General features: G+C 52.0%; 1 protein-coding gene across 1 annotated transcript in view; it reads right to left on the bottom strand.

Moving 5' to 3' along the window:
• The window catches only part of EHD3 (EH domain containing 3), a 39,897-nt gene extending 27,790 nt beyond the window's left edge, over window positions 1–12,107 (bottom strand). Inside the window, exon 1 of the mRNA XM_075535600.1 lies at window positions 11,400–12,107. Within this exon, the coding sequence (XP_075391715.1) occupies window positions 11,400–11,626 (227 nt within the window). The 5' untranslated portion in view covers window positions 11,627–12,107. The remainder of the gene's footprint in view (window positions 1–11,399) is intronic.
• Window positions 12,108–13,965: the final 1,858 nt, after the last annotated feature.

The raw sequence follows: 13,965 nt of genomic DNA, 5'->3' as shown, positions 1-13,965 counted from the left end.
GCCAAGATCTGGTCTCCGGACTTGTCACCACAGTGCGACTTGAGGCAAGTCCCCTCCCCTCCCTGGGCTTCATCGCCTGTTCAGTTACAAGATGACAGCATCTCTCAAGTGCTTCCTGTTCCAGAACTCTATGTCCCTGACCATTTCTGGGTGGTACCCAGGCTGCAGTCCCTTGGACTCACACCACTGCTGCCCATCTCCGCTCCCCACTTCCAGTGGTTTTCTTCTTCTCCAAATCTGGACAGTGGGGGCCCAGGGCCACCTGCCCCTTTCCCAGTGTGAATGCCTGAGAAGCCACGTGTGAAAGGAAGGGGTGGAGTAGGGTGAAGGGAGGAGCTTCAGAGGCTGAGACATTAGGAGCTCAGACCAGCTTTGAGTTCAAACAGCCTGAGGCTGGGGTGAGGGAAGGCACTCCCACTTGCCTTGGGTGGTGTCTGGTCCGAGAAGTGTCTGAGGGGCAGGTTTCAGGACCTCAGAGGATATGACTCCAGGGGATGTCGTGCTCACAGATCCACAGGGAAGTGGGAGCACCTTCATGGGAAATAAGAACTTTCCTCCTCCATGAAGACCCTAAGGGCCCTTATCTGTGCTCAGAGGGAAAAAGCAAGAACAGGTATCAATTCAGGTCTCCTAGACCAGTGCCCTTCAGGCCTGGCTGCTGAGATGAGCCCCTACAGAGCTTTGGCCAATGGAGCATGGGCCCACCCAGATCTTCTGGACCAGCTAGTCTGTGAACCCCTGGGAAACTGGCACTTTTTAAAGAAACTTCCCTTTGGTTTTTCAGCGAAGTCAGGCCACATGTTTTGTTTGTTTATTTTACCGGTCATAATCACTAGCATTTCTACATGCCCAAATTGTATTAAACACGTTGATGGGATCATTTCCTCCGCAGTAGCCAATGCGGAGCTATGGAGAGAATGGATGTTTAGAGAGATTAAGTGACTCTCTTATGGTCCTCTGAACCTGACATCTACCTTAAGGAAATCACTGCGAAGAAGAGCCGGTGAAGACCTTACAGACTGTGGAGCAGAGCTGGGCCAAGGCCATGTGTCCTTGTTCCACACCAGAGCTCTCTGCCCACCTTCTGTCTCCCATGGTGGACTTGGGGCAGCCGTCCTAGTTCCCTAATGTGGGGTGGGGGTTGGCCAGGAAAAAAAAAACGCTCTGGGATTTCCTCCACCTCATCCGTATCCCATGGTGCCTCCAGGAAGCAGGCTGAGCTGTTAATTTGCATCTTCAACAACAGTTAAAGTGGGGTTGCTATGGGCTCCCTCCCTTAGGAGCTCACAGAGGAGCTACCTGCTGCCTGGAAGGGAGGCAGCGGCCACACAGGAAAGCAACAGTACTGTACTCAGGCAGACATGGCCCTGATCTGCCCAAAGCTGGGAGCATGAGGGCCCAGGAAGCCACGGTATCTTCCCAGCTCAACAATTGGGGTGTGAAGGCAGGGTTTGTTCTGCTCAGCGGGTGGTGTTAAAGCTGGTGCAGCCAGGATAATTATCCATCACATGATCTGCATGCTGGGAGATCGCTTCTTGCTTTCTCCAAGTATCTCCTCGTCCTTCTTCAGGATCTCCCTGGCTTCAGAATCCTGACTGCTCCCCCCACCCCACCCCAAGCAGGAGATGCCCTTCCGAAAGGACTTAGCCCCTGTGAACCTCAGTACCTTCCTGAGCGACGCGGGAGATAGTCATGGCATTCATTCTCCCTGCCGCTGAGCCAGTGCTGACTCCCAGCGAAACCCTGTGGGTTTCTGAGAGTGTAACTGTGTACGGGAGTAGAAAGCCCTGTCCACCAAACCCACGGCAATGAAGTCAATGTTAACTCATCGTGACCCCTGTGGGTTTCTGAGAGTGTAAGTGTTTATGAAAGCAGTGGTTTAGAACTGCTGACCCTGCGGATTGCAGTCCAGTGCGTAGCAACGACACCACTTGCTTCATCGGGAGATAGTAATAATTCAGATTTATTAAGTACCTGGGGGGGGGGTACCAGGTGCTGTTCTGCATCTTCTGTTTCACTTCATCTGCACAGTGACTAATGGGAGTACTAAGATGCTCATCAAAGCCTGCTTCTTGGGGTGTTCTGGGAACTACATTCATCACGGACATCAAGCACTTAAGACAGAACCTGGCACCTAACTGATCGACCTGTTTTAAAGTGACAGGAACCATGGCTACACCACCTGGCCCAGGTTATGCAGTCAGTCAGTGAGCAATAGAGCTAAAATTTGAGCTCAGAGCTTGGATGTGAAAGATCATGCTCTTGACTGCGGTCACCCACATCTCCTTCCCTGCTAGGACCTCCTATTGGCCAGAAAAGGCAGCCACCACTGGGGACAGCCTCCAAGGACTGAGCACCACCTGGGTCTAGAACAGTGTTTCCTGAAGTGGGAGATCCTGACCCCCCACAGTGGAATAATTCAAGGGGGTTGCAAAAGTAGCTACCTACACTTTACCTGCATTGTGGGCTAGAGTGCAGATGGCTTTCATTGTCAGGGGACTGTTGAGTCCATTTGTTTCTGAAAAGCGACAATGGGCCAACTAAGTTTGAGAACCTATGAACGAGAACGAGGGATGGGACAAGGGGGCCATGAGAGATACGGTTTGGTCGGAGACTGACCACGGGTTGGGCCCTGGAGGAGGGGTCAGGTGTGAGGGCTCACAAACCCAGGGGTGCACTTATTACAACTCGTGTGTGGGGGCCATTATGTTCCCAGAGCACCAAAGGCCCTGTTGTCCGGTGACCAGGGCGGGTTCCAGGCATGTTGACTATGAAAGGACACGCTGGGGTCTACAGATGGGCAGAATGTCTCAGGCGGCATCTGGATGTGGGGAGGCCGCACCCACTCTTAGAGCACCTGGCCAGTGAGTCCTGGGATGAAAAGCCCTATGCAGGAGCCTTCAGGGAGGGCCCATGTGGGGATCCTCTAAGGCCGCCCGGAGAACTCGCCGGCCAAATGCGGCCAAAGAACAGTGACAAAGTGTCTTCTTAACACGGGTGTCTCAAATTCCGTCCTGGGGAGTGGTGTACTGCCCAGACGAACAAGGGCGGACTCTTCCCGACTTAACAGGGACCTGCAGAGCCCCAGCAGAGGCAGCTGAGCAAGGGCGGGAGGCGGGCCTGCTGACCTGCTCTCTTGGGCAAACCCACGTGATCCGCAAACTTGCTGACACATACGGGGTCAGCAGAAACGTCATCTATCTGAAGCCATCTGCAGGTCCAGGAAGCACAGTGGGGCTGAGTAGAGAACCCCGGGCTGGGTAAATTCTCAGGGACATTGGGCCGTGGCTGGCAGCCCAAGGTGCCCCTGAAACAAAGCCACCACTATGTCCCGAATGGAAAACCTACTGAGGAATCTCATGGCCTGCTTCTATCTGGGACGTGATAAAGATCACTCTGTTGCCAGGCAAAAACATTCCCACAGCAGCAAGAGGGAAAAGAAAGAAAGAAAGAAAAGAAAAGTTAATTCAAGCCCAGAGAGGACAGATGAGATGGGGCAGTGCCAGACTAAAGAGGGGCAGGGCGGCCTGAGAGGTCACGGCGGGCTGCGCTGCTATATTATCCCATGAGAGCTGGCCTGCTAGCTCTGCGGGATGGCCATGATCATTCAGCTTTGCAGTTTAGTCACTGGGATAGACCACCCAAGTTCAGAGCCAAGTTCAAACATTTGAACATTTTACAAAGAGGTCTAATAAAATTTGCCTCATTCCACTCCCACCCCCCGCCGTGCGCTGCCTACCTGGTGATCTACCCACTCAGGGGAAGACCTGGAGCCAGGCATCTGAGCCCAGTCTTCCTTTCATGGGCCTCTCTCACCTCGTCAACAGTGGGGTGCTGCTCACGGGCTGCCTCTGGTTAAGCCCAGGGAAGGGACGTGAAGGAGTCATGCTTCCCATGCAGTGTTGCTGGAAGCTTCGGCTGGGCTAAGTGCCCAGGCTCAGTGGGGGGCGTGGGGGGGAGGCCTTCACGGACAGCAAGCTGCCCAATAGGAGTTATGACCTTGGAGAAGTCACCTCATAGTCTTTATCTCCCTCCTTTGTTAAGTGAAGAGAATAGTTGGTTTCTAATGGTCTCAGAGAGATAGCCTCTGCCACCGAATCCATGTTGACTCACAGAAACCCCACAAGACAGAGTGGAACTGCCCCAGAGGGCTTCTCAGGCTGCAGCATCTGCAGAATCTGATGGCCACATCTTTCACTTGTGAGCATGGTGGCGGATTCAAGATGCCAATCTTGCAATCAAACGCTTACTCACTTGGCCACCGAGGCTCCTCCCCAGAGGGTCAAACCCAAGCCAAACCACTGCCTTGGTGTCGAGTTTGACTCTCAGCAACCTGGCACAGGGTTTCGGAGGCTGTCAATCTCGACAGAAGTGGCCTCACCTTTCCCCTAAGGAGTAACTGGTGGTGCCGAACAGACAACCTTCATGGTTCCCCCGGCCATGCCAACAGGCTCCTCCCTTCAGAGGGAAACGATTATGACTGGTCACGACCATGGAGTCCATTCTGATCATAGGCACCCTACAGGACAGGGTAGATCTGCCCCTGTGTGTTTCCCAGAATGTAACTCTCTGCGGGAGTAGAAAGTCCTCTCTTTTTCCTTAGGAGCAGCTGGTGGATGTGAACTGTAGACCTGGTGGGATCATAGACCAAGAAGTAACCACTAGGTCACCAGGGCTCCTCAGGGTAGGGTGGTGTTTCTGAGATCATGCACAAGAGTTTTGGAAAAGCAATGGCTACAGCAGATGTCTGCCCATGCTGGCACACACAATAATTAGAGAAAATCACCATTTCATTGCGATGTGTAGGTATTCTGCGCCTATATTTCTGACTCACCTCCAAAATCCAGCTCTAAGGTCTCTTCATGAAGATGTAACCCGATCCATTCCCATCTCACCTTCAAACCAATTGTACTCACCCTCTTCCCTAATAATCTCATTCTACATTTGAGTATCTTCTAGCATATCCTAAAAGCGCATATCTCTCTCTGCCTTGGATTACAGCTATCCCTAGCTCTCTGTATCATGGGGCAAGATCTCTAGGCCTGAGATAATTCCGATTTAAAACTGAATCAAGACCAGAAGCTGTTCCCCGCAGGCCTCGCAGGGTGTAAGGGGCTGTAATGCATCTCATCATCAGAGGGAGGTAGCAGATGGGCGTCTCTCACTGGCAAGTGGAGCTATGAGTCAGCTTGTGTTCCCAAGAGCAACCACCAGGATCCCTGGCACACACAGTGGCCTCTGGGATGGTGTAGGTGACTCAGGGACGAAGGGATTCCATCACTAAGACCATCGAGTAACTACCCGCCCAAGCCTTCCACAAGCCTCCCCTTGCCTGGCCCCTCCCGTGTCAGGGAACGGGATGTCCTGCCCACTGCTCAGCACGGTCCACAGAGTTCAGGGTCGTGTTTCCTTTCCAGTTCTCTGAGGTAGAAAAGAGCCACCCTGGTGTCACAGTAGTTAAGCTGCTCAGTGGCTGACCAAAAGTTCAGGGCTTAGAGCTCACCTGTCACTCTGTGGGAGAAACATGTGGCGATCTATTTCCAGAAAGATCTGTAGGCTTGGAAACCCTAAGAAGCAGCTATGTTTTGTCCTCCTGGGTCACCATGAGTTGGCATGCACCCGACAGCAGTGGATTTGGTTCGGTCTGAAGGTATACAGGGGTAAGATCTCTCTTCCTCCCACCTGCCTGCCTTTGCCCTTCTCATGATGGGAAGCACTGGAGAAGGGGCTTCCTCCAGCCCCCCCCCCCCCAAGAGCAGCCTCTAAAGAATTGAGCTGGAAAGAGGAAATGGCATGATCAAGCCGAAGTCTAAGTGCCATAGACATGACTGGTCTACACATTAGTCCTCATCCCCTCCTGAGAGGACCCCATGAGGCAGTTATGACGGTTCACATGGTATAGGGAAGCAAAGCGACACCCAACAAGGTGAGAGATGTGAGCTGACTTGACATAAACTTCACGAAGTGGCCTGATTGGTGTCATCGTTTAAACTACGTCCACCCAAAATATGTGTCAACTTGGCCGGGCCATGATTCTCAACAGTTTTGCATTTAGGTAAGGAGGCAATCTTGCAGTCTGCAAAGATGTAATTGCCATCATGATGTGATCTTAGACCATCAGTCAGTTGCTCAGGGATCCAGGTGAAATCACCTTGGATCTTTCAAGGACTCAAAGGAGGGAGAAGGAAGCAGAGGAGGGACCTTGGTAACAGGGAGACAGAATAGGCAGGAGCAGAGAGTGGCCTTTGGACCTGGCCTTCCTGGGCTGAGAACCTCCTAGACCCAAACGTGGACATAGATGTTGGAAGGAGACAAGGACCTTCCCCAGAGCCGGCAGAGAATGGCTTCCCCTAGAATTGGGACATCCAGCTCCCTGACTTCTAAGAGGAGACATTTCTGTTTGTGAAAGCCATCTGCCTTTGCTATTTCTGGCACAGCAGCACAAGATCACGAAGACAGGTGGTAGGTTATAGAACCTGGATTCTGCTGGCCCAGTCAGCTGAATGGGCCTTCTCTGGCCTTTTCCCCACCCTGCCATGGGAATGGGAAAGAGAGCTCTCTCTCCCATTCAGTCTGGGTTTTTTGCCCCTAGAATTTTCTTTCTTTTTTTTCTTTTGTTCATTATATACTTTTATAGCGGCTCTGCAATCTTTTTTTAATGATCAATTTCCAGATACTTGGAAGACTTGAAAGACTGTTAGGCAGACCCTTGGCCAGGCCTGAGTTGAGGAGTGGAGTTCCTCTGGCCTTGGGCTGAAAATATCAGGCAGGCTTAGCGAGCGGTGAGGGGCATTCACCTAGCCCCACTTCGAGATACTTCGAGCAGGGCCTGGACAGAAAAAGGATGCCCAGTGACCTCAGAGGGGGGACAAGGCCTGAGGCACTGCAGGGAATGTGGTGACCACAGTCAACTTTGTGGAGATGAGTCAGTCTGTCTGGGATAGTGCCCTTTCCCTCTGGCTCAGAAACAATGGGTGCAGGTGGTGTGGAGGCCTGGGGACTGAGGTATCAGGGTATTGATAAGAGATGGTGTGCTGGGTCATCACCAGGTAAGGACAAAAGCCCCCCACCCACCCCCCAGCCAAACCCCCATGCAGTGGGAGTGATTGAAAGGTGGAAGCTAAACAGCTCTTAAGGGTGGAGCATCCCTTCCCCGACCCAGCAGCCCCACAAAGTGATTGAGTCTCACTGTGAAAGGTCCCGGGGGCTCCTTAGACCAGCCCAAACCATACTGTGGAGATTCAAGCAGCTCAGCTCTGGCAGCCAGGCGTCCCCCTAGACCAGCAGTTCTCAACCTGTGGGTCGAGACTGCTTTTGGGGTTGAATGACCCTTTCACAGGGGTCATCCAATTCATAACAGTAGCAAAATGACAGTGATGAAGTAGCAAGGGAAATAATGTTATGGCTGGGGGGTCACCACCACATGAGGAATTCTATTAAAGGGTTGAGGCATGAGGAAGGTTGAGAACCACTGCCCCAGACCCTCCCGGGTGGTGTGCACCCGCTCAGCTCTGTCAAAGTCAGCATGGACATAATAGCATGTCTTTAAGGAAGCCAACGTCTGCCCCATGGGACTACTCGGGCTGGCTTCAGTCTCTGAGACGGTCAGGTGTTGGGCCTTACCACCCCCTGAAAAGAAGAGCCACCGAAAGTGGACAGCAAGGAGTGACCAGGGGGCCAAAGAGTCCAAGGGAAGAGTAACTTCAGCTGGATGCCAGAAAGAAGGGAGAGAAATAGAGGCAAGAGGAAAGGCTTCCAGGGCCAGAGGGACACAGAGCTACTGTGCTCCAAAGAGGCAGCCTGTGTTGGAAAGAGTCGCAGGCAGGCCCATTTATTGTTTATTTTATTACTCTGAGTTGCCGGGCCGTAGGCCAGGGAAGTTATTTCAGGCAGAGATCATAACGCATTAATTAGTTATTAGAAGAATGTTCTTTTCTGAGACGAAACAGACCCCGTGGCAAGCGCATCTAATAGAAGGTGGATGGGCACCAAGATCGAGGGGCAGGTCCGAGAAGAGACAGGGCTCTGGTTCTGAGGGAAAAGCCCTCACAGATTCAGGCCAGGGACTAAGAGAATGCTCAAGGCAAGAAGCAGGATGGGCAAGGGGAGAGACAAAGGCCCGATGGAATCTCAGTGCAGGGCACCTCCCTGCTCCAGTTGTTTTAGGGAAAGGGGGCTGTCCGAGCTTAGCCCTTCAGAAAGCAATTGGGAAATAAGACTCAATACCACACACCCAAACCCTGCATAACCTGGATCTTACTCATTCCTTCTGAGGCCCCTCTAAGACAGCAGCCCAAGGAGCGGGAAAACATTATCCATAGAGATGTTCCAAGGGCACCCCCAAAGGAAAAACAACCTCAAACCTCCCAAAGAAAGGGATTCGATGAACACTCAGGGGCATGCTGAAATAGTACGCAGCTGTTAAAAATCACGCTTACAAAGATTTTCTAATTCTATGGGGAACACTCGGGCTGTAAGTTAGAGAAGAAAAATCATACCAGGTCCTACACAAGGCCTGTTCTAAACCAGCCAAAACTACTGGGGGTGGGGGGTGGGGGTGGGGCGTGTGGATCAATGTAGCTGCTGTTTTCAGGAGCACATCAAGCGGATTCCTCCGTGTACAGGGACAACTGCTCCCTAGGTTTTCAAGGTTGGGGACCTTTCAGAAGCTGCTCCCCAGACTCGGCTTATAGGAAGGCTTGGGTGAATCTGAATGGCCAAGCTTTGTGTTCGCCATCTAGCAGCTAGACATGGGTGTCGCTCGGGAACTCCCAGGAAATATATACATACAGTTGTCATGGTTTCCCCCAAGGCGTAGAATTATGGAAGGATTTTTTTTCCTTTTCTGTATTTTCCAATTAGAAACAACCCACCCCTGTTCATTAGATTTAATGAAAAGGAAGAAAAACATGCCATTTCTTCCGGAGGACTTCGCCTCCTGCCCTGCTGGGTTGTTCTCCCTCAAGGGGAGGCAGCTTTGGAAACACATGCCTAATTCCGTTACTGGCCCGAGCGGGCTGGGAGCGCTCTGGTAAGAGAGAGGAGGGATCGGCCTCCCCGGGCCTTCCTGGCTCCCCCAGATAACAGTAATCAGAAGCAACCCCACTCGGTCTCTTTCCTAGTCACGTTTAACAACCAGAGATGACTCAGGGGAAGCCAAGAGAAACCGTCTCAGCCGAAAGGCATTTAACCCTGTCTTAAGAGACATGCCTTCACTCATTTTGATTGTCCCTCTGCAAATGTCTGTTGGGGACCCCCTGTTGGGGAGACCCTGGGTTAGGCCCCGAAGATGCTAAGCAGAACTACTGCCTTGCCTCGGATGTGCTCCTGCTCCAGGAAGGAAATCGCCAGAAGGTTCTCAGAGTTACAATGAAGGCACATTCAGGGAGTCAGCTTTTCTATGGGACATTATCCAGCCTGGGTAAAAGGCAAGGTTTACAAAGGAAACTCTGTACAGCGTTTAGGGGGCTCTAAAATGCCTTTGACAGAAATGAGGGTTTAAAAGGATAAGGGGCATGGATTCGTTCTCATGGCAATGAGGTTGTTTTTTCTTTGGGGTTTTGGTTTATTTTTAGGGCACAAGGATAGTTCTTGTGCTCCCAAAAGCCTGAGCAAATGTGGAGGCCTATGTATTTCTCTAAAGATAACTCTCTTCGCATTTTCAGAGGAGATCCTGGCCAACCTGTAAGAGCCACTGGATTAGATTAAGCGCCACAGGCCCCTGCAGTGCTAACTAACCACGGACAGGAGCTCAAAGTGAACAGCCCTGTTCCTTTCCAGGTTCGCAGCCTTGCTTGAACTTCTTCTGGTATCACCCCACCTCTCAGAGCTGTTGTGCTCAATGCTGTCCAGGCACTAGAACCACCTCGATCTGGTGTTCTGTTCAGACACGACATGATAGCTGGCGCGTGTCCTTCTACCGAAAGGCTAGCGTTATAAGCTTGGCTTTAGAGAAAATTCATACCTGGCCCGATCTTTCACTTCTAGGCTCCCCTCGCCAAGCAAAGCACAATTGTTTTATATGTTGTAGAAAGCTCACATAGTCATGGGAGAGAAAGAGAATCCCTACTCTGAAGTCTTCTTCAGGGGAGGAGCACCTTGACTTTGGCCCCCTGGGGGTGTCACTGAGCCCCACGTTAATACAAAGCATCACACCCCCCCAATAGCTTGACAGTGGCTGTAAACAAGGCCCAGAAAAATGGCCTAGACTGAGACCTGGTGAGAAGCTACTGTGTAGACAGGAAGGATTCTGATCACTTTGGCAGACAGGATACCAAACCCAAGCCAAACTCACTGCCATTGAGTTGATTGCGACTCACAGAGACCCTACAGGACAGAGCAGAATGGTCCCTGTGGGTTTCCCAGACCGCAACTCTTTACAGGAGTAGAAAGCCTCATCGTTCTCTCTCAGAAGGCCTGCAGCCACTCCGCCCAGGATTCGTCAGGGTACAGATTTCTCTAAATGCAAGTGGACAAATTGACCTCTTGTGGCTCTCTCCAGTCCAAGGTTTCGGTCATTCAAGGGAGGGGATGTCTCCCTCTCAAAGTCACAGGCATTTACCAACCATCTCCTCACATGCATCTAGCATCTGCATCCCAGATCTGTCTCCAATGCAGTTAACCTCTCCGGGGCTTCTCAGTTGTCTCACTTGCAAAGTCAAGAGTCGGATGAAACAATTTCCAATAACCCTTGGCCTCTAAATGCCCTTAAACGTTATTACTACACTATTAAGCTCAAACAAGGGAGACCGGGGTGGAGGTAGGGGAGAAGATATTCCATGTCTGTGCTTTATGCAAGAGATAGGCGCTGGGGCTCTGCCCCACAGAAGGAAGATGATAAACGGACAAATGACACCATCAGGCAGGAGGACAGGCCCACGCCCATTCCCTAGCCTCTCCCCCCCAGGAATGTCTCAGCTATGTCTTGAAAGGTCTCTATTTGAGTAACCGAGGGCTTTGGGCGTCAGGGGAGGTGGTCGAGGCTGTAAAGGGCATGTCTGTGACCTGGAACGGAGGCTCCCCACAAAGTGAGGGTGACAGTCATTCCTAGTGGCACAGGTACCCCCAAGACCAATTCTTCCTCCATGTGAACCTACTGGGCTTCAGAATCGCCATCCACCAAAAGGGGGCCAGCGGGGGTGGTCTGAACTTTACATTTCGGCTAAGGATGGTGGAGTGACTTGGGGTGGGTGTGAGATGCAGAGGGGGGAGGGGGTGGCAGTTGGGGTTAAGTTTTGACACGGGCACAAGGATTTCTTCAGAACCTTTAGCGGAAGACTTTCCATTTGTTCGAGGACAGGAGAACAAATTCACCCGAGACAGGCTGAGGGAGTGAACAGGGGGGCTAAGCGCTGGGCAGCGGGTCTGGGTGGGGCTGGCGGCTCTCTGGGCCCGCTCACCTGATGAAAGTGGTCTTTCCGGTGGAGTACTGGCCCACCAGCAGGACCATGGGCTTGTTGTCGAAATCAGCATCCTCCAGGGCGGGCGAGTGGAACTCGTGGAAGCGGTAGTGCTCTTCCAAGGGCAGGAGCTTGCTCTTGTAGAGCTTCTTGAGCCCCTCGCTCACGGTCTGGAAGACCTCGGGGTCCTTTCTCCGACGGTCGTCGCTCCCCAGCCAGCTGAACATCGTGGCAACCGCCGCCGCCGCCCGGTGGGCCCCCTGCGCCGGGTGCGCGCTGCCCCAGCGGGAATGTGCGGGGTCCCCGCGTCCCTCGGCTTCCCCGGGAAGGCGCCTGCAGGGCCGGCCCGCCGCCTCACTGGAGCGCCGGGCTCGGCTGCACCATGGCCCGGTCGCGCGCGGCTGGAGGTCCTTAGGGCGACAGAGCGAGCGGGACCGGTCGCGCGCTCTCCTGCGGCTCCAGAGACGCAGCCCTTCTTCACCAGGTCGTTGGGAAAATAATCGGGGGATGCGGCGGGCAAGTTGCAATCATGGGAACGAAAGTCAACCCTGCAATTAAACTGTCAGATGACAGGGTCCCTGATCTCTCCCCTCGCCAGGGATGCAGTTTGCAGCTTCAGGGATGCTCCGGCTCCGCTCCCTCCCGGAGCAGCCGGCGTGAGGATCTGCTTCTGCAGCGACATCCCGCAGCCAGAGGTGCCGGCTTAAATGCCGGCGGCGCAGGAAGCTGGCTGGCGGAGGAAGTCCCCAAGTACTGGCAAGGCCAGGCCGGCCCCACAAGCTTCACGGAGAGAAGCTGGGCAGGGCGTCGCCATGTCTATGGGCAGGTTCCCCGCACGCGACTCACCGCCCTTGCAGCCTGGGCAGGGATGCTGAGCGCAGGGAGGAAGCGGCACTGGTTCAGTGCCTGCCTCTAGAGGGTTGATTTGGGTACCGCGCCCTCCCAGGGACGCTGGTGAAGCTGGAAGAACCTACTCTACTTTTCCTGCTCAGATGACTTGGTGAATTGCTTTTGGGAGGTTAGCCACCAGGTCGGCAGTTCAAACCCGCCGGCTACTCTGCAGGAGAAGGATGTGGATTTCTGCTCCCACGAAGATGTGTGGCCTCGGAAGATGTAGGGCAGCTCTCCTCTGTCCTATAGGGTCAGTGCTGACCAGATGGCGAGGAAAACAGGCACTCTGGTATCAGGAGTATTTCTCTTGGGGGCATGGAAGTGGCATCGGGTGAGCTAAAAATAACCCACACTAGCACCGAGGAACATTATTGCAATGTTTAGTGTGGAGTCAAAACCGTTCCTATTCATTCATTCATTCATTCCAATAATGGAAAATCCTAGAACGAAGCTAACAGAACTCGCACAAGTGTTGGACCAATATTAAGCGAGAGACACAATTTTGGTTATTGGGGATATAAAGTTGATTAAAAATATGAGCACTATACAGAGGCCCCCTCCATGTCTCAGTGAGGGTCAGATTTCACAGAGCGATGTAAACACGGTGGCTGCCACGTCTAGTTTAGGAACAATTATGAGGATGGCACAGGACCGACCGGGCAGTGATTTGTTCTGTGCGCATGGTCGCTATGGGTCGGAACCGACTCCACAGCCCCCAACAACAGCGAGACCACAAAGCAGACATCGTTGCTTTTGTCTGGATGATTCGAAGAAAATTCCACAGGAAACATGCCTGTGAGGGAGCTCTTGTGGGTCTTTAATAAATCAGGGAGAAGGGAAGAGATTTTAAGCTGCATAAAGGACATTTTCAAAGGCATCGGGGACATGAGAAGACTCGGTGCTCAGGCATAGTAAATACAACTGTAGTTTAGGACCCAGGAGGGTGGAAGGGAGTGAATGGGGGCGGAAAGGGGGGAGGATTTCCATGTCAAGACAGGAACCTTACATGGAATAAGGAACCAATAAAGATTTTTGTATTATTAATAATCATCAATGTTTCAAGGACCTTGGCTAAGTTTTCAGCAAGCATTGCTTGGTTTAACCGTTATCTATGAGATAAAGTACTAATCTCTAGTATTATATCAAGGAGGGTGGGACTAGGAATAGCTGGTCCGGAAGTAAAACAAAAAATTGGTAAATTGTCTGTAAAGAATTTAAAAGTAGTCATAAAACCAACTAAAAGCCTATCTGATTTTCATTCAAACAGATCCAGTGTCCCTGATAAAATGCTGTGGCAGGTGGCCCCTATTATACTCCTTCCACAGATGGGGAAACTGAGACACAGACTAACTAACCAGGAGGGGACTAATCAAAGTGGCGGTATGTCCTGGACTGATCTTGATGATCACCAGTGTTACCAGTGCAGAGGAGGGAGAAGAGCTAAAACACATCAGCTAGGAGACCCAGAGACTAGTTAGGGGACTGTTTAATATTTTAGAAGACTGTGGCCATAGGGATACAAAAGTGGTTGAAGTCAAGAGGTTTTAAAATATATATTTATTTTTAATTGTAGAAACATAAGTGATCTGACCCTTGCTAATCTGATGCTTCAGTACAGTGAAGTCAATGGCATCAGCTGTCACCAGCATCCATTGTCCTCTTTTCCATTCCCATA

This window comes from Tenrec ecaudatus, chromosome 17 (assembly GCF_050624435.1).
Source record: "Tenrec ecaudatus isolate mTenEca1 chromosome 17, mTenEca1.hap1, whole genome shotgun sequence".
NCBI classification, from domain to species: Eukaryota; Metazoa; Chordata; class Mammalia; order Afrosoricida; family Tenrecidae; genus Tenrec; species Tenrec ecaudatus.
Note: the sequence above shows the minus strand (reverse complement) of the source record. Positions and strands in the feature narration are given on the sequence as shown.